Source organism: Neopelma chrysocephalum, unplaced genomic scaffold (genome assembly GCF_003984885.1).
Source record: "Neopelma chrysocephalum unplaced genomic scaffold, ASM398488v2 Primary Assembly neopelma1_26, whole genome shotgun sequence".
Lineage (NCBI taxonomy): Eukaryota > Metazoa > Chordata > Aves > Passeriformes > Pipridae > Neopelma > Neopelma chrysocephalum.
The window spans coordinates 16,104,715-16,128,991 of NW_020897695.1; the positions used below are offsets into that span (position 1 = coordinate 16,104,715).

The following is a 24,277-nucleotide window of genomic DNA, read 5'->3' on the forward strand; positions in this document are numbered from 1 at the left end:
GGAGTAGGTTTAGATTAGATACAAGGAAGAAATTCTTTACTCAGAGGGTGGTCAAGCACTGGAACAGGTTGCCAGGAGGAGTTGTAGATGCCCCATCCCTGGAGGCATTCAAGGCAAGGTTGAATGGAACTGTGAGCAACCTGGTTTAGTGAAAGGTGACCCTGCCGGTCGGGTGTTGGAACTAGATGATCTTTATTGTCCCTTCTGACCCAAGCCATGCTATGAAAGTCTATGAAATAAATAGTTTCATTTTACAATGGATATAGCTTGTTATTGTTCCACTGAATGTTGTCATAAAAACATGGAAATAGGATTAAAAAGGAAATGCCTTTTGTGTATGTAAAAATAATGTGTTGTAATTGTTCTCTTTGTTGTCAGACTTCTGAGTTGTATGGTCATGGTGAGAAGGTGCAAGAACTAGCGGAGTTAGTCAAGTGGCTAATTTCCATTGGGGCAAAAGCTGAATCCATTGGAGTGTATCCACTGCATGCTGTTATCAGACTGTGTATCAAAGCAAGTGAGTGACATCTGCAGCTAAAATAAACCAGTGGTGGCTTTCCTTAGAGAACTGACACTTAGAGCTTTTTTAAATTAAAAAAAAATTCACAACAACTGAGGTCAGATTATTAGGTATAATCTTGCATGTGCCAGTAAAGCAATATTTTAGAAATGTTTTAAACACTCTCTTTGATCATCTGTGCCTGATAGTGGTGGAAACCTATTATAGTTGTTCTCTTCTGTGATTTGAAGCAAAAGCGTGATTGATACGGGTCTTTCGTAACTAGAATGTATCAACTTTGACAAAAGAACAGTATTTCGTCCTGCCATCTCAGTGTGGAGCAACAGTTGCTGTGTCTGTGAAAGGGTCATGAGTCAACCTTAGATTTGCATCTTGCCATTTCATAGGAGAAAAAAACGCTAATCCATTTATGTGTGGTTTTTTGTCATTTCAGCAAATAACCATCTCTTCAAATGGTTACTGACTCAGAGGCCAGACTTGAAGGATAGGATCAACCAGCAGGACAGAGATGGACATACCCTCCTGCATATTGTGGCCTCTTCCAATGAATATTCCCAGAAAAGCAGTAAGTACAATTTTTTGTGTTTGCGTGGGGGTGTTGCTTTGTTTTCATATTAAACAACCAATAATGGAAGAAAGTTTCAGACCTTGGTGTTTACTGTTTCATGCGAAGGAAGAAAATGAGAAAGTATCTGAAGGTAGACTTTGTAATGACAACTAATATTTAAACATTTCAACAATTCCTTTTCAAAACTGTGTGGCTGATGTCTGACAATTTCCTTTGCTCTTTGGTTTGACTGATTAGGATTTTCCCACAAGTATGCTGCAGTTTTTAGAATCTTAGAAGTTACCTTTTAAAGTTTGATGTGTCCTTAAAATAGGTGAAAATTTAAGACCGAAGTAGTAGTGTACATTGTCAGAGGATGAAAACAGGATGCTTTCCTTCACATTTTCTGTGGTCTTTCTTTTATGTTAACCTGGCTTTTTTCCTTGTATTTTTTGCTCTGCTCACTAGGTGGCAACGGGAAGCAAACATCAATGCCGAGATAACACCAGACTTGTCGGTCATTGCATGCAGTGACATTCTGGTGGTTTGCTTTAATAGTGTGAATGAAATGTGCACAACCTGTATCTAAATCATTTCATTTTCTGGGAAGGTGTAACACATCTTTTGCAGCAGTTCCATCTGCTGCTAAATGACTTACACATTTGTAGAAGAGACTGTATATCTGTATAAATTTATTTTTTCCTTAAATATAGGTTTATTTAATAATATTCGTATAGTATTTATTATAGAGAGATTATATATGTTAATATGTATTTATTGAAGTTTATTTCTTTTTAGCTATTCATTCTGAACATTATATATCGTAGAATCGCTAAGATTGAAAAAGACCTCCAAGATCTTCAGGTCCTGTGGTGGTGTGCCAAGTGTGGTGGTCTAACACTTATTTCCTCACCGTTGCTCAGTTTTCTCCTGCATGACTTGGTGATTTGGTGCTCCTGTGCTCTCCCAGCTGTTCTGAGGGCATGACTACTAGCAAATGTGCCTCTTTGAGGCAAGAGAAGTACAGGCAGCTGTAAAGCTTCCCCCAGTAGTACAGTGTGGCATACTAAGAAGCGAGCATGTAGTCTTCCAGAATATTAGATATGATGTCAAGGCTTTAAATCACCATCATATTTATTGTGCTTGTGTGTAATCTGTAATACTTGTAGTGAAATGCTACAGAGGATAGCAGTTTCTGTTGAAGACAATTATACTTTTAGTCAAAACAGACATCTCTGTTATAAAGTTTATTTCCAAGAAAATCATGTGGTTTATGTTTCACAGGAAAGAAACTCAGTGCCTACCTCTGTATATTTATGCCTGAATATGTATATACCACCTAAGGAGTCTTTCTGCTGTGCCTTTTGCAATCGGACATGTCTATCTCGTATTGGCCTCATTAGCCAGCAGCGTGCTCGTAACAAATGTGGATAGAGCCTTTCCCAAATCTTCGTTTGCGAAGCCTAGCCATGATGATGATGATGATGTGAAATATTCTGGTTTATCAAGTCAGAACAAATCTTGTGGAAAAATACCTAACAATGCCTCATTCTTACGACACTGGAAAAATTTAAATCTTTTAAATTAATAATAGGCTAGAAATTGTGCCAGGAAATTAAAAATAAAAGGAAAACAGAACAAGACCCCTGAACGATGTGAATTATTCTTCCTCTAATTTTTATTCGTGTGTTTTCTTAGGCCAAACAGAAGATGTGATCATGCTCCTGAATTTTGGGGTTGATCCCACTTTTCCAGATGCACGGTCAAGATATGTCATAGATATCTTGAAAAAGAACAAAAACTTTGATGCTGTAAGACAAGTCAGCAAGCACATTGAGAAACACACTTCCTCTGAGAAACAGACAGGTACTACAGGCACTGTGTGCTTTTCCTGTTTTAAAATTATATCCTTTAGGTACAAAATTGTTTTATTTTGAACTGGTAATAGTGGGTGGGTTTTATATAACTTCTCCTATGAGTTGTCACCGTGGTCTCCTACCAGTCAAAAGTGAACATTTTGTCCTTGCCTGAAGGCAACTGCTGTCTAACTGTTCAGATCAAACTTGGCATAAAGCAAAGTTTTTAGATTCCGTCTCAGTTTTCATGTGTGTGTTGGATGTAAGTTTACTGGAAAACTGGGTTTCATTGTCCTTGCATCTTAGGGCTCCTGGCAAACAAACTCCCACGGTTTCTTTTTCTTTACTGCAGAGATCTCTGCTCTGGAGAAGGTTTTAGCATAGTGGTTCTTGGTTAGGGGTTAACACCAATACCCATGTGGTGGTAATCACTTTGGTTGGTGTTTCAGGTAGCTCAGCCTGTCTTTGGTGGCCAGATTTTGGGTGGGTTTTTTTTGCAATGCACAACCTGCAGGAGTTTTCCATGCTTACTGCAAATGAGAGGCTGGAGAATAAGCCCCACCTATATAGCTAGCAGTCTGAGGTTAGTCCCTTTTGCTAAAAAAATGTCTAACCTTGTCTGTCTCTTTCGTCCTGTGGGGTAAAGCTACTGTTTTGCTTGGTCTTTGATGTAGCTAAATTCCTCAAAGCTTTTAGGAAATCCAGGCCAAGTCTTTCAGTGTTTATTTAAGGGCATTTTTTGGGACATCATTTAAAATCTGCTATTGCCCATTACATAAATATCTTGCAATCTTGTAGATATCATTTTGGCCTGATGGATTTTTTTGGTTTTGTTTTTTACTTCTAAGAGGACAAATTATTTTATGGCTGTATTTTGTAAATGGCACTGAGGAATCAGACAAGCTCAGGTCATCTGACTAAAACTGTATACTGAAAACATTACTGGGTTTAGTCATCTACTGTAAATTCTGAACAGTGATATAATTGTGAGGTAGCATTTTCCTGCTTTTTTACAGATCAACTTTAAAACTATTACAGTTTTCAGTCTAGGGTATTATGGTAAAGAGTGTCATGGTTTTACCTCAGCTGGCAACTAAGTACCATTCAGCCGCTTGCTCGCTTCCCCCTCTCTCCCATGGTGCATTGAGATAAGACCAGTTCAATAATTGAAAGAAAGTAAATTAGTAGTAGTAGTATTAAAAATGATGACAAGGAGAAAGGAATAAAACCCAAGAAACACAATTGTTGCACAGTACAATTGCTCACACCCCGCTAACCGATGCCCAGCCTGTCCCCAAGCAGTGATGGGCCCCTCATAGCCAATTCCCCCCAGTTTATGTACTGAACATGACATTATGTGGGGTATGGAATATTCCTGTGGCCAGTTCAGGTCAGCTGTCCTGGCCATGTTCCCTCCCAGCTTCTTGTGCACCCATTCAATGGCAGAGCATGGGACACTGAGAAGGCTTTGTCACAGGGTAAGCACTGCTCACAACCAAAACATCAGTGTGTTATCAACCTTATTCTCATCCTATATCCAAAGCATGGCACTGTACCAGCTACTAAGAAGAAAAATAACACTGTCCCAGGCAAAGCCAGGACAAGAGTGTATTGGATGAAAGTATCAAATATCCTTTGGGATGAGCAATCCATTGCAGGAGTGGCATTGGCAGTAAGTTTCAGCCATCTGATTTTAGTCTGCCACTACAGGTTTTTTAGAGCCCTGGGATGTAATGCATTGCAGTCTTGCCCTGAAAACATGCCATCAAGGAAGTGGATTTTCAATTTCTGTGATGTTTTGCAGGGAGGAAAGAAAGTGCCATAGCTGCTACAGATTCTCTCCGGGATGTTGTGGAACAGTTTGTCCAGTTCTACAGGTTTGAAAATGGAGCACATAATAAAAATGTATTAAAGGAAGGTGCTGTTAAGCGATTTCTGAAACTGCTGTCTTCTTTGGAAGGTACAGTGAGTTCACATTTCTCCCTTTCACAAAACTTAATTGCTGTGAAAAATGTGTTTGATGCTAACACATGCATTTTGCCCTTTTACCCTTCCCTCTCTTCTCTGTTTCTGCAACTGTTATTACTGGAATGATGTGCTTTTAATTATATTTACTGTTGGTTTTTGCACTTAGAATCACTGGAATGTGCATAAACATTCAGCATGGTGCATCAAAATGTTCAAACTTACTTGGTTGACAGCATAAGGATGGAAAGATGCATTTTGCTGTTCTTTGCTTTGAATTTAATGAATTAATTATTCTGAAACTAGTTTACAGTGAAATGGATGTCATTATATGGCTTTGAGTGAGTTATGTTGTCTTGACTGTCTTGCAGAAATCCCTGAAGAAATCCCATGCAACATCTCCCATGCCTGTGCTAACAGCTTCATAAAACAGTTGCTGGAGAAGCAAATGTGGCATAAAGTTTTGCTGCTGCTAACAGGGAAAGCCAATGGGGAAAAGCCAGCCGGTGGAGGACTCTTCAAAAACTGCAGTCTTCCAGATGTTGACATCGGCAACATTATCCAACAGTGTGAAAGATCGGATACGCAAGTGCACCTCATAAGATGCTTACTTGAACTGGGAGGTGAAAACCAGTGCAATATTAATGTACTATAAAAGATCCAGTATGTTATTTGACATGTTGGGAGCAACATTAGGTCTCAGAAATACCAACATATGGGTTTTTTTGTGACTCTGCATAAGTGCAGCAGTATGTTGGAGTGCTGTGCATTGGCTACATCTGCCGTATGGGAAGCTAGTAAGGTTGCATGGGTAGAAGATGTTAGTCAAATGAAATTGGTTTGTTAGGGTTGGTAAAAGGTCAAAGATTATTGTTGCTCCTTTGCTTGTAGTTTCTTTTGATTTCTTGATTTCTCTGTCTTCAGCCACAATATTGTCCTGATAGAAACTGTTAGCTACAGTCTCTGATTCAGTCTGCTGTTGCAAGTAACTGACTACTTCATTGGTTTCAAAGGCATGACCACGTCTTTCTTTTTTTAACTAGTGTAGACATCATCATTCTTGTTTTGCATGAGGTTATTCCTAGGATTACTCTGACATTTTTCACTGAATCTTATAGCTTGACGCTACTTTTAAGTTATGGACACATAGTCCTGATGAAGCCTTGTGAATGCCAGAAGTGCAAGGATGCTTCTTATTTCAGTCAGTGACTGACTGGCTTGAAGAAGATATGTTCTGGCCTTTATGTCTTCCTATCACAACAGGAGAACTGGTTGCTCAGCTTAATGGGAGATAAGAGGAGATTATGAAGATTTTTCTTAGTCAAAAAATGTTTAACAGATACACGTTAAAAACGAACAGAAAACCCCAAACTGTCACCTGCTTGGCAATCAGCATATGCATGCCTTCATCTGTTCAGAACTTTCTGTAATTAGCAGATCTGGCATATCAGATTTAACCCCTGATATTTTCCTGTCCTTCACTCCAGCTTTACCAGATGGGATTGCAACCAACTCTGAAATTCCACTGCAAATATGCCTCAAAAAGAACTATTTCGAACTGGTGTATTTGCTGCTGACCAAAGGTGCAGATCCTCAGAATCTTTCTGTTACACAAGGAGATACTCCTTTGCATGCTGCAGTTTCCATCTGTTTCAATAACAGAGGTAAGGCTTTTGCTGTTGTAAACATCCCCATTTCTTACTTATCCAGCCCACTGCTGCTGTTTGCTGATGTGCTAGCAGAGGCAGCAGATCAGGATGTCTGACTATCTCACTCAGCCCCCAAAGTTTGCAGGCCAGAGGATACACACCAGTCTTTGTTAAGCTGATGTGTTCTGCTCTCTGGTTCCAGTGTCTGGGACTATGAGGAGAGGTAATGGCAGCTCAGGTGACATGACGGAATCAAATAACTGCAATGTCTCTGTCAGTTACTGTTTTGTGAATATACTTGTGTTTAATCAAGAAAGGAAGGCTCCTCTTTCAAACCCTGTAAAATGTGGACTAGGTGGGAATGAAGTAAAGTGGAAGTATCTAGGAAGAAACAAAGGTTTTTGTTCAGTCATAAATCAAGCAAAGTGTTGTTTAGGGGAGAACTGAGTGAAAGGATTCTAGGGCTTACATAAAAATACAAGAAATTAAGATAAACTATAAAATTAAGCCCCGAAGTCATGTTTGATTTTAAATTAAGAAAAAAATGCATTTTTTGAGTTGGAGAATTAAAATAATTAAAAATACTGAATTTATTAATTTTTAAACACATTTCATTGAATGGGTTTAGAGAGATTAAAAGCATAGCTACTGCCAGTTGTAAATTTTAAATCAAAAGATTAAGAAGTCCAATGAGAATGTCTTCTCTTGAATGTTTTTCACTGTGTACAGTTTTAAGGAGGGATTTCTTTACAATGATTTTCATTGTTACTATTTTACAGCTAGAAAAGAAATGTTTCACATAAATTGTCTCATTTAAATCACATATATTATTTGGATGAAATCCAGAAAGCTGTAGAATAGATATATATATGTATATATATTTTTTCCCCCTAGGGAGGTAACTAATCTTATTTTGTAGGAAGTTGCTTTAGGGACCTCAAATATCAGGAAATAATTGGGATTTCCTGCAGGTTGTTTTAGTAAAACAAAGTTATCCTCAGCAGGTTACTTCTGGGTGCCATATTAAAGTGAGCCAAATGACCCCAGAGCAGTACCTAGAGCTGCTGCTGCTTGTCTAGATGACCAGTCACCGGCATTCCTTCATAGCAGTCAGGGCTCATGCTGGAAAATTAACAAATCTGTCTGTACCCAGAGGTTAAAAAGGAATGTAATTGACTAATGCTATGGGAACAGTTACAGCACTAGGGATTTCTAAAGCTTTGCTGCCATTGTATTGTTTTTCCTGAACCTTAGGAGAGCTCAGTTTTGAGCCATTTCAAATAAGCATGTTTTACAAACATGAATTGTAGGTTTTGTTTTTCTTTTGACAGTAAATAGATTTTAATTCACTAGCTGCAGGAAAAAAAATATTGTTGGCATACAATGCATCCTTGTAAAGCAAGTGATTTCTTTTTATATTTGTTTTCCTGCTTTCAGATGGCACTGGTTTAAACATCCTGAACTATCTACTTGATCTCTTTGCTTCAAGACCTTCTGACTTTCCATATCTTAACCCAAACATACAAGATGAGAATGGAAATACAGTGATGCATATTGTTTTTCAGAGAGGATTTTCAAAGCAGACTAAGAGAATAACAGAGTCATTGGCAAAATTCGACATTAACTTTAATATAAAAAACAAATCTGGAAGAGATGTGAGGCATAGAATTAAAAAAAGTGACCCACTGCTACTTACCTGGAATAATGCTGCACTGGAGAAAAAGAAGCACCGGCAAGATAGAGCAGGGCACTTGGTTAAAACATCTAAGCCCGTTCCAGCCTCTGAGACTTCACAGTCAAAGAGCACAAGGCATTCTTCATCTGGGTCCTCATTAAAAACACCATCTGGCAATGTAATGCCTAATGATTTAAAACCCCCATGTTCTACAAAAACAAAAAAAGGTCAGTCGGCAAAGCAGAAAACAGAAGGAATAAATAGCCCTTTAACACTGCAGGAAAGTCTAGTGCAGGCAATCACAACTTTAATTCAGCAACTGAAAGTGGGCGACACACTGAGAAAGGATCATCCTCTAGTACAAAAGCCACCTGCAGCTCAGACGAGTTTGGAGGAGGGAAGAAGTTCCTTGCAACCTTGTGGAAGCATAGCTTATCCTGAAGGAAAAGGGCATGATTGGGAGAAAAAGAACAGAGTAGGAGAATTTAATATGGCCCTGCCTAATGGAGAGAAGGAAGAAAAGGAGGAGAGTCTGGATTTTGAGGCACATGAGCAGGAGTTTGATAACATGACCTGGGAAATAGAGTGCACTCCTGAAATGCTGAAGACTTTGAGCAGCAAAGCTGTGCCTCATGATCTGAAAACTAAAACTATAAGGACAATTAAGCAGCTTGGCAATGGGGAATGGACTAGGGGCCTTCAGAAGCCACTGAAACACCTGAAAGCTAATATCCGGCTGTATGAAGCCAAATTGGACAAAGGTGCAAGAATGCTATGGGAACTTGCGATTGACTTTTCTCCTCGTTGCAGCGAGAGTCCAGAAAAGATCATGGAGACAGAACAGACAAAAAGTCTTCCAGAAAAATCAGGTAGAGTTTACACAGAAATAATTAGAATTTGGGCCATTGTTCTTGACCACGGCAAGCTGGACCATGCCTTAGAAAATATATGTGTTTCCTACAATCGTGGTTTATCCTGCATCTTGAGGAAAAAGCTGAAGTGTATAAATGAAGGACATCAGAACCACAGTGTGACAACAGAGAAGCGTGTTCCACGTTGTTATGTTGAAGACACAGCGGCAGAAAAATCGAAAGAGTATACCATGCCTGAGTATTTCCCTCCAGCCAGTGCAGCAGAATTGGAGTACAATATAATAAAATTTCACAGTTTCAGTACTAACATGGCGCTTAACATTATAAATGATGTGCAGACTTCTGTTGAATACCCTTTCCGAGTTGGGGAGTTGGAGTATGCAGTAATTGATCTCAATCCAAAGCCCATGGAACCAATCATTTTAATTGGGCGAAGTGGGACAGGGAAGACGACTTGCTGCTTGTATAGGCTTTGGAAGAAATTCTATTCATACTGGGAAAAATCCACCTTGGCAAATGGACCTCTGCTGGAGAGACAGACATGGCAGCAAAGACAGTGCAGTGAGTTTGAAAAAGCCGGTTTAGGGAAGGAAGAGGGTGAAATAAAACAAGACAGTGATGATTCGAGTGAGGAACAGGTGAAGGATGAGCAAGACCAGGACAGTGAAAATGAAAAGGTTCCCTCGGGCACAGCTGGAATAGAAATGAATTCATGTGATGACCGTGAAGAAGACCAAACGTGTAGCACAGAAGCATCAAACAGGCTGGAGCACCTGCACCAGATCTTTGTAACAAAAAATCCTGTCTTATGCCAAGAAGTTCAGAAGAATTTCATTGAACTTAGCAAGTCTTCCAAGGTAACCAGTCACTTCAAGCCTCTGGAGCCAAATATTCACAAACTACAAGACATTAAAGATGAAAATTTCCCACTATTCGTCACCTCCAAGCAGTTGTTGTTGTTACTAGATGCATCCATGCCTGACCCATTTTTTCCAAGAAATGAAGATGGAAGTCTTAAAAGAATCATTGTTGGCTGGTGTCCTCAGGAAGACTCGGTCATACCAAATTGGCAGGACGAGGATGAAGAAGGTAACCTTGAAGCAGAACATAGTGATGATGGAGGAGCTGCAGATGCGTACTCTAGGGAAAGCGATCATTGGACTTTTGTGACTTATGATGTATTTGCAAAGGAAATATGGCCAAAAATGATAAAAGGTAAAAGCTTGTACAATCCAGCATTGGTTTGGAAAGAAATAAAATCTTTTCTGAAAGGCTCTTTTGAGGCACTGAGTTGCTTTGGAGGCAAGCTTACTGAGGAGCAGTACAAAAAGCTAGGCCGAAAGAGATCACCGAACTTCACAGAAGATAGGAGTGAAATCTATCATCTCTTTTGTCTTTATCAGCAGATATTATCACAGGGAGGTTACTTTGATGAAGAAGATTTGCTATATAATTTATCTCAACGACTTTCAAAGCTCAGGGAACTGCCATGGTCCATCCACGAGTTTTATGGTGATGAGATACAGGATTTCACGCAAGCTGAGCTAGCACTGTTAATGAAATGCATCAATGACCCTAATGCCATGTTTCTAACTGGTGACACTGCCCAAAGCATAATGAAAGGAGTTGCTTTTCGTTTTAGTGACCTGAGGTCACTGTTTCATTACGCAAGCAAGAGCTCCGCAAACAGGAAGCAGCGTGTTAGAAAACCAAAAAGGATATATCAGTTGTACCAGAACTACAGATCCCATTCAGGTAGAGTAACAAATTTACTTATGAGCTGAGCCTGTGCTCTTCATATGTCACTAATGATTGAAGTTTTCTACTGGCCAATTCAAAGCATCTCTGTGTGGCAGATCAGATGGGCAGCTTTTTCTGATATGTCGACTCTGTATTTTGACATCTCCACTCGGGAACCAAGAATGAACTTTTTTAGAAGTGTTATTTTTTTTGAACACCCATGCTTACTGCATGTTTTGGCTCTATTTGTTTGAAGGAAAATTTAACAAATGTTCATACATTGTTCTATTGTCCCATCCCCAAAGCACTAGACTTTGCAGCATTGGTGTGCTGCTTCTGCTTTTCTTACTTGTTGCTCGCTTATGGCCTTCATTTTTTGGGAATTCTGCCAAGCCTTTGTAGCATGCTTTCTGATCTTTAGAGGCCCAAAAATGAGGTCCAGTCAAAATGGCAGAAACATAAAGTGGACCTTACAGCTTCTGTCTTTTCTGAGTAATGTTTTTGTCATGATATGTCTTGATTTCAAAGTTCATTTAAAAATTGATTTCAATTTGTGTTTGTGAGAGAATTTGAAACAGGCTGAACCTTAAAATCTGAATTCTGCTTTTTGCAGGTATTCTCCGTTTAGCATCTGGAGTGGTTGATTTGCTCCAGCATTACTTTCCAGAATCTTTTGATCGGCTTCCTCAGGACCGTGGTCTGTTTGAAGGACCAAAACCTACAGTCTTGGAGTCCTGCAGTGTTAGTGACTTAGCGATTCTGCTGAGGGGCAACAAAAGGAAAACACAACCGATTGAATTTGGAGCACATCAGGTTTGCTTTTCTTAAGCTTTTTGCAGATTCTTCCGCCTCTGTTGCGAAATAATAATTCTGTATGGACTGCCCACAACTTTCTTTTTTAAGCCTTTGTCTCACTGATAAATTATGCTTTTTAAACTTAGAAACCTTTATTGTGTTGGTTTCTGTTTCTTCTTAATATGTCTGGCTCTTTATGTTCTTTTTTTTTGCATCAGGTATTGTCTGTCCTGTTCCTTTATAACTCCAAATTTTCTTACACCAGATCTAAAACTGCACATGCCACGCATTTGTCAATCTCTAATGGCAGTTTTGTGACCTCTTTTGTGGAGTGTGCTGAAATGTCTATGTTAAATGTTAAATGTTGTCTGGTTTTGAGAAGGCTCTTGCATTATTGTGACATGTTTGCCTGATTTCGCTGTAAAACTGTTACTTTTTTTTTTGCTTCCTAATATGTTTTTTTTTCCTGTATTTTGTGGCAGGTGGTATTAGTGGCAAATGAAACTGCGAAGGAGAAGATACCTGAGGAACTTAGTTTGGCACTTGTACTGACAATTTATGAAGCAAAGGGCTTGGAATTTGATGATGTACTCCTTTACAACTTTTTCACAGATTCAGAGGTATTTAATTCTTACTCCTTTTTCTTTATTTTTTTCTGAAGTCAGTTTGACATGTGGTCTAATTAGAATTTCAGCTGGGGAGGATTCCCTGTTTTCTCTGAAGATGAGTGGTTTCATCACAGTAGAAAACAGAGGCTTAGGAATTGAGATCATCTTCCCTTAGTCCTGCATTTTCCTTCAGGTTGACTGTTAAAATTTAAGGGAGAACCTTGGGGTATGCACAAATTGCGCACGTGCACACACATACACACTTCTGCTGTGTACCAAGACTACTCTAGCTTACATCCTGTCTCTCCTGGCTGCTCCCAGTTCAGGTCAGAGCAGTTGGTGAAGGGACACTCCATCACTCTCCCATATTCTTTACTGGAGTTCCAAGTCCCAAAAAAGCACTTTATACACTTTGTATCACCATAAAATTCCAAACCAATTGTTTAGAATCAAATAGTGTGTGTATGTATTTGGGGGGTGGGGAGGAGCATGCTCTGTAGCCTTCCACAGCTTAGGTCCAGAAAACTCGTTGTGGTCTAGTTCAGGAGTTGTCAGGAAACTTGAAAAGGTCTCAGAGCCTATAGTGGATGTCATTGGCCATAGAATGGCCTCAGATACAGAATTCCTTTCATGGAGATGTTGTGCTTTGTGTTCTTTTGCCCCATTTGTGGTTCTCTGGGGAGCTCAAAGCCTGTCTCTCTAGGGTTTCTTGTAACTCCAGACCTGTCAGGGGAGCAGTCTGCGAGGCTCCTTGCATGGGGCTGTCAACTACAGCAGCCTCGCTGTTGTTGCTGGAGCACCGCAGAACCCTCCTGCCCTGCCCCTAGGCAGCCAAGTAAGCAGCATTGCTTACTGAACGTGCCTGCAGACACTTGAGAGTGCCTATGACTGAGTTGCTCTATGATTAAACATTCAGTGTGAACAACTCTGTTGCAGATGCCCTCTGCCTCTAGCCCTCAAAACGGTGTCTCAGATGTGGTTTTCAGCATATGAAAACTGCAAGAAAACTGAGGGCAGTTTACTGGTGGCTCTTCATAGAGTTTAGTGAATGTTATATGATGCTTCTCATAGGGAGGAGCTTGAGGTAAATGACCTTTACTCTGGCTTACTGAAGTTTGGGGGCAGTACAATACTGGCTGTCATGGTAGGTTTCTCAAAGTTGATTTGGTTTTGGTGATGCAAGTCGTACTCAGAAAAACAACAAGCCATTTATCAGAATTTAGCAGAATCAGTTTAACAGAGTTGAGTTGTATAGGGCATTTTAGCTTAGACTAATAACGCGTGTCAGGCCTGGAAAACTGTTTTCATACAATTCTTCCATGTTCCGGTGAGTCATGAGTAATTGAGTTGATTTGAGCAACTAAACAAGCAGGCAGAAAAGCAGCTCACCCTGAGGTTTTCTAATTTAAGAAAGTTGAATCTGTGAACTGTTGTAAACACAACAATGTGGCTGTGTACATTTTGTAACATATTGGGTTTTCTTTTTATTTGTCTTGAAAATGAAATTTAAGAACAGTCTTGTTTCAGGAAGCAGATTTGAAAGAAGAATCTAGAAAGTAGAAAAGCCAAATCCCCAAAACCTATCAAACTGTTGACCAAACCGATACCATTAGCTGGTTGTCATGTTGCAATCTATGACAGGCTTAGAAATGTTTTGATAGATGATTTATTGCAATCTTAACTTCAAAATGCATCTTCATCAAAATACATTTTGAAAGAAAAGTTTCCCATTTCTTGTCCCCCTAGGAAGATAGTTAACCTGTATTGAGTTGCTCAAAGCTCTGAAGTATATAGATTGTAAAAACATTGTTTCAGTCTTATTGCAAGTATTTTTGATTTTGTGCCAGAAACCTGGAACTATTTAATTGGATTTCAGTTAAATACCAAAACGGGGAAAAATGAACATAACTTAGAATATACTTACAGTTTTAAGGTACTATTTTTTACGATTTTAAGGTTACAGTTTTAAGTTTTGTAGGGGATTGGGAACTCGCAGAATGGTATGATCAGGAGCTGGCATTTGTTACATGGCATGAGAGTGCACAACACTGACCTTCTGCCACACTTAACTTATAGTTAACCATGTCTATGCATATTTATGTGCATATTTCTCATGTGTCCCTATGTTGGAGTCCAATATTCTCAGACCACGATTTTTTAGATTTTCTGCATGAGTGGTTTTTTTGCTCATCTCTGAGTGTTCTTCATTGAGGATGTGTTGGCAGGTGCCATTCCAGCCCTGGAGCATTAGTGATTTACTAGTATTACACAGTAAGCTTAATACATTAATTGAACGAATGACCAACTGTCTTGCTTGGGAACCCTGAGAGTGAGAATATATGCCTGCATGGAATAAGTGTGGGTCCACTTCCATGGCTCCAACCCCTGTATTTTGTTGATGGGCTCCACCACATCATGGTTTACCCAAGCACTGTTGATGACTTGTATGCCAAAGCTGATGTCCTAAATTTCCCTCTTGTTAGTCCACTGCCTTTTCCTGCCAAGATGAATGATCTGGTCCCTGTTCAGAGAACTGACTTATTGGTGCACCAGAAAAAGGACAGCACCAACTTGCCTCTGTTTGTCTGGATCCTTCTTGCTCCAGGTGGAGCAAGGTCTCCTTGGTGCTACAGTGATGAGTAGGTTGGTGAGTTGTGGGCCAGCTGGTCTGCAACTCAGTGAGCTTGTCAGTCTTGTAGAGTCAAGGAGACCTAGTTGCTGCCCATCCTAACCTGCAGGCCAAGATGTCTCCAACATGTCTTAGCACATTTTAGCATGACAATTGGCAACTTGTAGGTGTTATTCCACCACCATTTACCTTTCACCCTGCCCCAAGCTGGCAGGGATCTGCCTGGCCCAGAAATCAGCACACCCCCCCTCAGTGACTTTGCCTGTTATAGTATTGGGTTTTGTTGGAAAATCCTCGTCTCTAGGACTAAAACTTGAGCCTCATCCAGGGGGAGGGTACCTGATCTCTTCTACAGATGGGCCATCCATTGTAGGGGTGTTCAGCTGAAAATGTGTAGTCCACCCAAGGAGGTTTTAATGTTTAATTTCAAATTTTACTTATTTGATATATTGAATATTGCATATGATTTGGATTTATAAATGATACAGCAGTATCCTGAAATCCCAAGGCAGGCATAGTGTAACAATGGCAATGTACATCAGAATCACAATAAAAACGTGATTCCACTTAGCAGTCCCTATATACATACATACATACATACATATATATATATATATATGTATGCCCATTAGCTTTGCCATCATGATGCTGGCCATCCCCAGTCCCTGGGAAGTAATACATAGCTTGAAGCCAGCTCAAGCCAGTTGCACTCTTCTAAGTTTGTTTTGTTTGCTGCTCGGTTTTCACACACTCTGTTGGGCTGAGGCATATCTTCACTTTTGTCTCGGCAACTCAGGAAGATGTTACTCTCTACTAGCTATTTTAGGGGAAGTTGTGTATATGCCTTGGTGATCACCTGGTACAGACAAGTATCTCAAACAAAGATTGTGTTGAGATGAAGTTCGGCTTTCTTGATGAAAGTTGATTATTCTTTACATTCTTCCATGAGAAAATTTTTTCCCCACTCATCTCCTCTGAGCTGCCTTCAGTTGTAGAGTGGATTGGTCACAACATACAACCTTATCTTTTGCATATGTAGGCAGTTGTGGGTACTGCATACAAGTAAACCTCATTCTCTTGATATTTTAGGCTAGCAAAGAATGGAAGATAATATCTTCTTATAGTCCTGATTCCGATGTGCAAGTGGGAAGCAACTTGCTAAACGAAATACCATTAGAGGATGCTGCCGGTGTGCAGAAAAAAACTCCTTTTAATGTAGAAATGTACAAGGTGAGTTTTTCGTAAACTGGGAATAGGAAGGACAAGTTAAATTCTTACATCTTAGAAATAGGGAAATTTCTTAAATACTTTCATCCTATAGTTTCATGTTTATCGAGGTTGCCGTGCCTTTTTGGTAGTTGTTCATATTTGTATAATATAGTACTGATTTTAAAAGCTAAGAGGTTTTTTGCAAATGTAGTTTGATAAGAGAAGAAAACCGGTGTCATAGACTTTTAGGTATATTTAAAGAGTAACTGTGGTTAAAGCAAATAGCAAATCAGCTTATCAATATTAATTATTTCTATAGTCTGTTTTCCAATTGGTGTCACTACTTTGAAATTAAGGAAACTTCTTAGAATCTAGTGAGTCAGATATTTTCAGGATTATATGGTGCAGCTGCTAGATTTACGGCAGTAGTTGCTTGCAAGTTAGCTGCACGATGGCTTATGTAATTGTAAAATCCAATATTTAATATTTAGACTGACTTACTTAAAGACACTTTCTTATTTATTACGCATTCTGTATAAATTCTCTGTTTTCTGATAACTGCAAAGTATGTTTCACTCTAACAATTTAGCTTATCTGGCATTTCATTTATTTTATTTTATTTTTTGTTCTGGTTCAGATGCTGAATGGAGAACTCAAGCAATTGTATACTGCCATTACAAGAGCCAGAGTAAATCTTTGGATCTTTGATGAAGACTGTGATAAACGGGCTCCAGCTTTTAAGTATTTCATCAAAAGAAAATTTGTTGAGGTTGTCAAAACAGATGAAAATGAAGGTAAAGTTATCCTAAAACTTTCTTAAAAGACTGTCGAACAGGACAGCTTACTTACGCTTTCTTGCTTTTAGGCCATATAATAAAGAAGGTTAAATTCCTTGGTCCTTCTAACAGTATGCACTGATAACTGCCCTTGCAAATTTCCACTTACTTCAGTGGGTCTTAATTCTTTTGTCTCTAAAATCGGTTGCATATGTTAAAGCATAACTTCATTGCTAAGTCATCAGTATAAGTTTCATTGCTGTCACAGGAGAAAAGTCAGAGATCACTCAGACAGATCTGATCTTGTAGTTAGTTTATTGAGTTCTAACTGGTAAATTCAGATATAAAATATTCATTAAGTACAGATGGATTGGTAGTCAATACTCTGGTTTTTACTACGTTTAAAGTTAGCATGGGATAAAACAAATATCATATAAGCTTGCTATACGTATCTTTAATGTTACACATATGCAAAAATGTCATTTACCAGCCCATTGTTGTCTGGTGTTGGGTAAGGGATCTCTCAGCCTCGATGGGTAACTGTGAGAGGCTTTCCTACTCTAAGGGAGATTGCTGCCACTTGGCCAGCTGCTGTGGAGGGAGAACTCAATGGACCCTGAATGGCTGCAGATATTTATAGCTTTGAGCTGTTTCAGTGTTTAATTTGTAGTCACATTTTCTGCTGCGTTAATGCGGTTTCAGCCACTTACCAGCCCAGTCTCCAGGCAAACTATGTTTTTGTTTTGATGCTGTGTTCTCACTGATAGCCTCACACAACAGGATGATAGCCTCACACCTGCACAGTAACAAAGGCTGTTACAGAAAAACCATCCCAGCTAAAAGAGATTTATCAATTAAAATAATTTGTTTTCTATAAAGAGAGTGGGTTTACTCAAAGATTTGTCCAAAAAACAAGCATAATTTTTAATGGTCTTCCAAAACCAAACCAAACTTGTTGATTTTCAGTGCTGATTGAGAGACAAAAAACACATTTAACTCATAATTACTGTTACTGGTGTGAGCACAAATCATGGAGCTTGGAACATTATGAGATGTTAATGCTTAGTTTTGGTGCATGATACGTGGTTTCTGTGGTTTATCCATTTTAACATAAAATAATTAGTCTTTGCCCTTCTAGACTTAGATGACAGCATGTTTGCTAAAACTTCAACTCCAGAAGAATGGATTGCACAGGGAGACTACTATGCTAAACACCAGTTCTGGGAGGTAGGAACATATGTTTATCTGAAATAAGGATTCTTGTTTATTCTGAAACCTTTTTTTTTTCTTTGTATATATAAAATCGTCTGTAAACCTTCAGTTGCTGTGTAGCAGTTTGTCTTAGTTTGTGATTTGTAGTTGTGTAGGTCTCTACAAACTACTTCTCAATGACTTATAAGAAGCAATCAAGGAGGATAAGCCTATTGTTTGTAATCTTAAACTCACTACTCAAAAGTTTGCAGTCCAATGAGGGGAAAACATTTTAATATGCACAAATGAAAGACAGTTGGAAAAAAACAATTATTAGCAACGACTGCAATTGATTGAAATCTGTGAATCTAAACCATATTCTTGATGTTATCATTGCACATAGTGTAGGAGAAGGAAAGGATTTCTAGGAAGTATATTGATTTGGGCAGTAAAATGATGAGTTCATTCCCTTCCTTTTTAAAGAACATGGAGATTTTACAGGTTTTTTTTTCCTAAATTGGTAGTTAATACAAGTCCAGATATGGGATGACAGTTAATCGAATGGAAGCAAAACACAGCCAGGACGACACCACCAATTAATTATTCTACAAGGAGATAAGGGAGATCTATAGATCAACTACCCTTGTCCTTACGGGTGATTTTAACTTCCCAGATATCAACTGGGAATATCATACAGTGGACACCAACAGGTCCAGGAAATTTCCGGAGCATGTTGAAGAAGATAACCATTGGGTGCAGGTACTAAGGGAGCCAAATAGGAAAGGTGCCCTCCTACATTTGCTGTTTGTAAGCGGAGAGGGACTTGTGAGTAAAGTGGTGATTTGTGTCTGTCTTGGTAACAGTGGCCACAAAGTAACTGAGTTTCAAATTTTTGGCTATAGAAGAAAACCGGCCAACAAACATTTGACCATGGATGTGGGGATAGCAGACTTTGGGCTGCTGAAGGATCTAATTAGTAAGGTTTCCTGGGAATTTGCTTTTGAAAATATTGTGGTCTGTGAATGCTAGGCACTTCTTAAGAGCCATCTCTTAAGAGCGCAGGAGCAAGCGATTCCAAAGCATCAGAAGTCAAGCAAGTGGGGCAAAGTCTGGCTTGGCTGAACAGGAATCTTCTTCTAGAACTTAGGCAGAAAGGGAAAGTGTATGGACATTGGAAACAAGGGGAGGTGACATGGGAGGATAATAGAGATGCTGTCACTGTAGGGAGAAAATTTGTGTGGCCAAAGCTGGATTAGAGTTCAAGCTGCCCAGCATCTTTTATGATAAGGTCACCCATCTAGTTGACCAAGAGAAGCCAGTAGATGTGATTTATTTTGGTTTCAGCAAAGATTTTAGTACTGTCTCTCACAGTGTCCTTCTGGATGAAATGTCCAGCTCACAGCTAGACAAGTCCATAATACATTAGGTGGCAAATTGACTGACAAGTCAGGCTCAAAGAATTATAGTAAATGAGGTTATATCAAGCTGGTGGCCAATCACTAGTTGGATTCCCCAAGGCTCAATTTAAGGGCCGGTGCTCTTTAATGTTTTTATAAATGATTTGGACGCAGAAATTAAATGTACATTAAGTAAGTTTGCCAGCGATACTAAACTAGGAGGATACTAAATTGAGAGGAGCTGTTGACTCCCTTGCTGGAGAGGCCCTGCAGAGAGACCTCAATAAGTTAGAGGGCTGGGCAGTCACCAACTGTATGAAGTTTAAGAAGGGCAAGTGCCCAATTCTGCACCTGGGATGGGGCAACCCTGGTTGTGTGTATAGACTGGCGAATTAGAGGCTGGAGAGCAGCGCTACAGAAAAGAACCTGGGGGTCCTGGTCAATGGAAAGTTGAATATGAGTCAGCAGTGCCCTGGCAGCCAGGAGGGCCAACTGTGTCCTGGGGGGCATCACCAGCCAGTCGAGAGAGGGAATTTTGGATACTTTCTTTGATCGTGGCAAAAAGAAAGCTGCTGTGTTTTGCTGGTAGCAACACAGAATTTTTTGAAAGGAAAATAGATAATTATAACAAGGCAAAAAATCAAAGCAATCAGCTGCCACTATAGAGACAGTCGTTATCTCCCCTTGAAAGTAAAAGGCAATTCCCTAAATGGGCAGAAAAGAATTTACATAAAAAAATAACACAGCTAAAAAAAATTTATCTTGGAATCTGAAATGTATTAATTATATTATCTGCTGTTCTGCTTTCTTTATAACCTTCATCTTTGCTTATCATTGCTACCTTAAGAAGAAATTTTCTGGTGAATTTGGCATTTCTAAGAGTGACTTGCAATGGGCAAATTCCAAACAGACGCAAATACTAAATTAGTGGATAGAATAAAGAAATCATGGTGTTGCAGAATAAGCAGGGTGATAATGAAGCAAACCTTGCTAGGAGCATGGTAATTCCTGGTACCTCTGTTTAGTTTATCACAGAAAGGGCCTGGTATGATCAAAGCATGAAAAATGTTCCATGCTTTTTGATTTCACTTTGCACACATTGATTTTCCTCACCTTTATTAATATGTGGCAGATGTCTGGTGACTTACCAGTTAACGGTTTAGCCTATCATTCAAATTGCATATGCTCTTTGTTCTATCAGCCTACCAGGAATTCTGCTTTCACTACTTCCATGTAAAACATTGTAATTAATATTCTAATTTTGATAGTCATATGTGGACTGACTTTAAAGCTTTTATTTTTGTCCTAAAAATATACTGCAATGTTTTACCTTTTCCTTCCTCCAGGCACCCTGCCATTCTTTCTGCTTTCCATTACAGTGACTAAAATTAAGTATTGCTTTTATGTGATAAGCCATGGACTGGATGCACATCTGTGAATGCTGTGTATGATTTCACCCCAGGTGGCAGCCAAATGTTACCAAAAGGGTGGAGCTGCTGAGAAGTCAAAACTGGCCCTGGCACATGATGCTGTTCTCAAAGTGCATGCAAAGAAAAGCAGCCCTAGGTAAGTGTCAGTGCAGATGAGCAAGTGTCATTTTGTGGTGCCAGACCTCACTGGAGTCTGGAGGGGGAAATTCACACCCCAGTTGTAGGACCGGACTGGAAACATCAGAGAACAATGCAGGTGAGGTGTCTTCACATGCTTGTGGGTGGCAAAAGAGATTTAAGAAATGGGAAAGTCTAGCACAACAGGATCTGGGGCACTGCTCCCTTTGGGCAGTAGTGGAGCAGTTGTGCACCATAGGCTGTCCAAATGAAATGTGGCCCTTGAAAGGACTTGCTCGTCATGTGAAAGAAAAGCAACAGGATTTGCATTACCTCAAGAGGTTTTGTATTTGACATAGATAGAAGAACATATTCCATCAGCAGTGCTCAATTTCAGTTAATCCCACTGCATATTCATTTAACAAAGAGAAAGGAACATGGTTGTACATTAGGGAAGAAAAGCTGCTAGCAAAAAGTGAGCTTTGGAGTAAAATTAGAGTCAATTTAAACAAAACAAGCAGAACTAAATCTGAACTGAAGGACAGTTTTAAAGAACAGATTTTGAAATTAATCATTGAGTTCATGCTGTCAGCTGAGTGAAATAGCTCAAGGGTTTGACAGGGGAGAGAGTTTGCAGTTTCCTGAAGAGGCTGGGAAACTGTTTGGGACTCGTCTCAAATAGGAGAAGAAAAAACTTAATGGGGAGAGCTCTAGATCTAAGTTAATAAATTCCTTTTTATGCTGGGGAGGCCAGAAACTAGCAGTGATAGCAGAGTAGGTAAGGAATGACTAGATCAGAGGAAGAAGAGGGAAGGTCTAGAGAAATGCTATTACTGGAGTTAAACAAGGTTTTATCTTTTGTAATTACCTGCTTTATATTACTGGCCCTGGTTAAAAGTATAAGGATGCTCATGAAATTTAGTGATCATAGAGAAATTGTTGATGGGACTGATAAAACTTTTTTTTGGTTCATTGTATGCTTGGGTGCCTGTCAACTGAAGCAAATTTGAGGAGAAGGAATTCAGTATATTGGGATGTGTTAAGCTGACAGAATATATGTAATAATGAAGCTGTTAAAGTGGCTTTTTTTTTAGTAGAGATATTAATGCTGGTGTAAAAAGCTTAAGTAAGATTCCCGTGTGCTCTATAATATAAAATGCTTTGTACAATTCTGATTCTTCAGGCTTGAGAATCGGGAATTCAATCTAGATCACTTGCATACAGTGATACCAGAAATGCTGGGATTGTTGAGTTATACAAAACAACAGCTGATAACACGTTTGATTGTTGTCTTTGATTACATTGGGGTTAAAATAACAGAAAGGAAGGAACAAGTTAAGCTAGAAAAGAAAAGTGTTGCAAAACCATAGTACTATACTCTAGTTAAAAAAAAAAAAAAACAAACCACAAAAAATCTTTTTATTGCCACAGCAGCCAGATTCTGGAACAGACTTCTGAACAGAGCAGTGTCAGCTCAAACTAATCGTAAGGTAATAGCTCATCAGGTTGTATATGAAGAAGAACACATGATGTCAGTGCTGGTTGGATTCAGTGACAGATCACATGACCCTAAACTTAATTTGGATGTAAGCAGTAATTTTCTCTTGCTTTCTACAGGGAAAAAAAGATGGAATATATGACATTGGCTAAAACTTACTTGGAATGCGGAGAACCGAAATTATCACTAAAATGTCTGTACCAATCAAAGGAGTTCCGGCTTTGTGCAGAACTGTGTAAAAAGTTAGGAAAGGTATTAAATCCTTTAAGCTATCCTCACCTTATCACTTTCCTTTTCCTGCAGCTTTTTTTTCCTCTCATATTACTCATAAAGTAATAGTATTTTTCTGTGGCATGGTAGTAGCTGAACTAAATGAGCTCTTTAAGCTGTGCTGTTCAAAAGGAAGCATTTGTCAGAGAATAGGCAGAAGAGGAGTGAAGAAGAGAATAATGCAGTTATGCAGGCCAGGTTTATTTCTTTGGCTTTCCTCAAATGTCATCATCAGTCATTTGCAGTCAAAAGTTAATGACTGATCTCATGAAACTTAAGCTGTTACTTCATTCAGTACTCTGATGATACTGAAACTTCACTGATTACAGCCATCTAAATGGAACCTTGTAACTTGCAAGGGTTGAAGTAGTGTGCTAACAGTATGTACTATTTTTTATTTGCAGTGTATTTGCACTAAAAGAATGTAAAGTAATTGTTCCCAAATATTTGAAATTTAAGATACAAAATTAAGGTTCTCGTTCTGAATCCATAACTGTTTAAATTTAATCCCGTTGATTCTGAGAAATTTGTAAGTCAACAGAAGTGTATGGTATTTTCTAACAGTGGGCAGAGCTTGGTGGGTAAAAAGTAGTTTGAAAATCCTGGATAATACCTTTATTTTTACATTCTAGTTTTTAAGACATAAAGTTTGGGGTTTTTTTAAATCTGTTCAGTTTTAATGATGGTTACTTTAATATTTATATGGTTACATTAAGATACTTTAATTACATTTTATTTAAGTGTACTTCTTTATGAGACACGTGATAGAATTACTAGATTTGTTCTATTCACGTAGCTTTGATTGTTTGGAACACTTCAGTTTCATTACTGACTTCTGCATTGCAGATGAAGGATGCTGCAGTTTACTATCAGAAAAGCCAATGCTACAAGGAAGCATCTGGATGTTATGAACAAATTGAGGAATTTGATCTGGCCATTAAAATGTATTGTCAGGAAGAACTCTATGAAGAAGCAGCAAAGGCAGTTGAAAGGTATGTCTTCCAAGATGGTATTGGAATATAATTCTCTTTTCCATTTCCAAATTCAACACAATACGACTAGCATGCCGAAAAATTTTCACAAGGGTTTTTGGCTGGTGGCTTTGTTTTATATGAAGTTAAATTAACATTGTCAGAATTCTTACTCAGGTAATGATAACATGGTGAAAGGATTCTACTGCATTCACAGCTGGTGCAGTGACTAGTTTAATTTTCCTGGAAATTTTTTCCAGTCTATAGTATTAGTCATGCAAGTTCTCCTTCAGCCAATCCTCTGAACTATGTTCTTAAGGTAAATCTGACAAAATAATTCTATAGAAGTATTAAATACTTCTCTCTTAACACTGAAATAGTGACCTCATTAGCACATTCTTGCATAAATGATTCATTTATTGGCCACACTTTTCAGTACACTTAAATCGATTGATTTTTAAAGAATATATAAACCAATTAAAATTCTAGCAAGGCCTGCAATTACACACCTTCACTGAAATCCTTTCTGATGTACCTTTAGTAATGGTAACTGTTTTCTTGA

General features: G+C 38.8%; 1 protein-coding gene across 3 annotated transcripts in view; it reads left to right on the forward strand.

The window, feature by feature from the left end:
• The window catches only part of TRANK1 (tetratricopeptide repeat and ankyrin repeat containing 1), a 54,888-nt gene that overhangs the window by 22,697 nt on the left and 7,914 nt on the right, over window positions 1-24,277 (forward strand). For all 3 annotated transcript variants that reach the window (XM_027675700.1, XM_027675701.1, XM_027675699.1), the window contains 15 exons: window positions 379-517; window positions 954-1,085; window positions 2,766-2,933; window positions 4,728-4,883; window positions 5,260-5,511; window positions 6,376-6,552; window positions 7,975-10,839; window positions 11,438-11,637; window positions 12,102-12,239; window positions 15,946-16,086; window positions 16,703-16,859; window positions 17,980-18,068; window positions 20,892-20,995; window positions 22,594-22,726; window positions 23,591-23,736. In XM_027675700.1, the coding sequence (XP_027531501.1) occupies window positions 379-517; window positions 954-1,085; window positions 2,766-2,933; window positions 4,728-4,883; window positions 5,260-5,511; window positions 6,376-6,552; window positions 7,975-10,839; window positions 11,438-11,637; window positions 12,102-12,239; window positions 15,946-16,086; window positions 16,703-16,859; window positions 17,980-18,068; window positions 20,892-20,995; window positions 22,594-22,726; window positions 23,591-23,736 (4,997 nt within the window). The remainder of the gene's footprint in view (window positions 1-378; window positions 518-953; window positions 1,086-2,765; window positions 2,934-4,727; window positions 4,884-5,259; window positions 5,512-6,375; window positions 6,553-7,974; window positions 10,840-11,437; window positions 11,638-12,101; window positions 12,240-15,945; window positions 16,087-16,702; window positions 16,860-17,979; window positions 18,069-20,891; window positions 20,996-22,593; window positions 22,727-23,590; window positions 23,737-24,277) is intronic.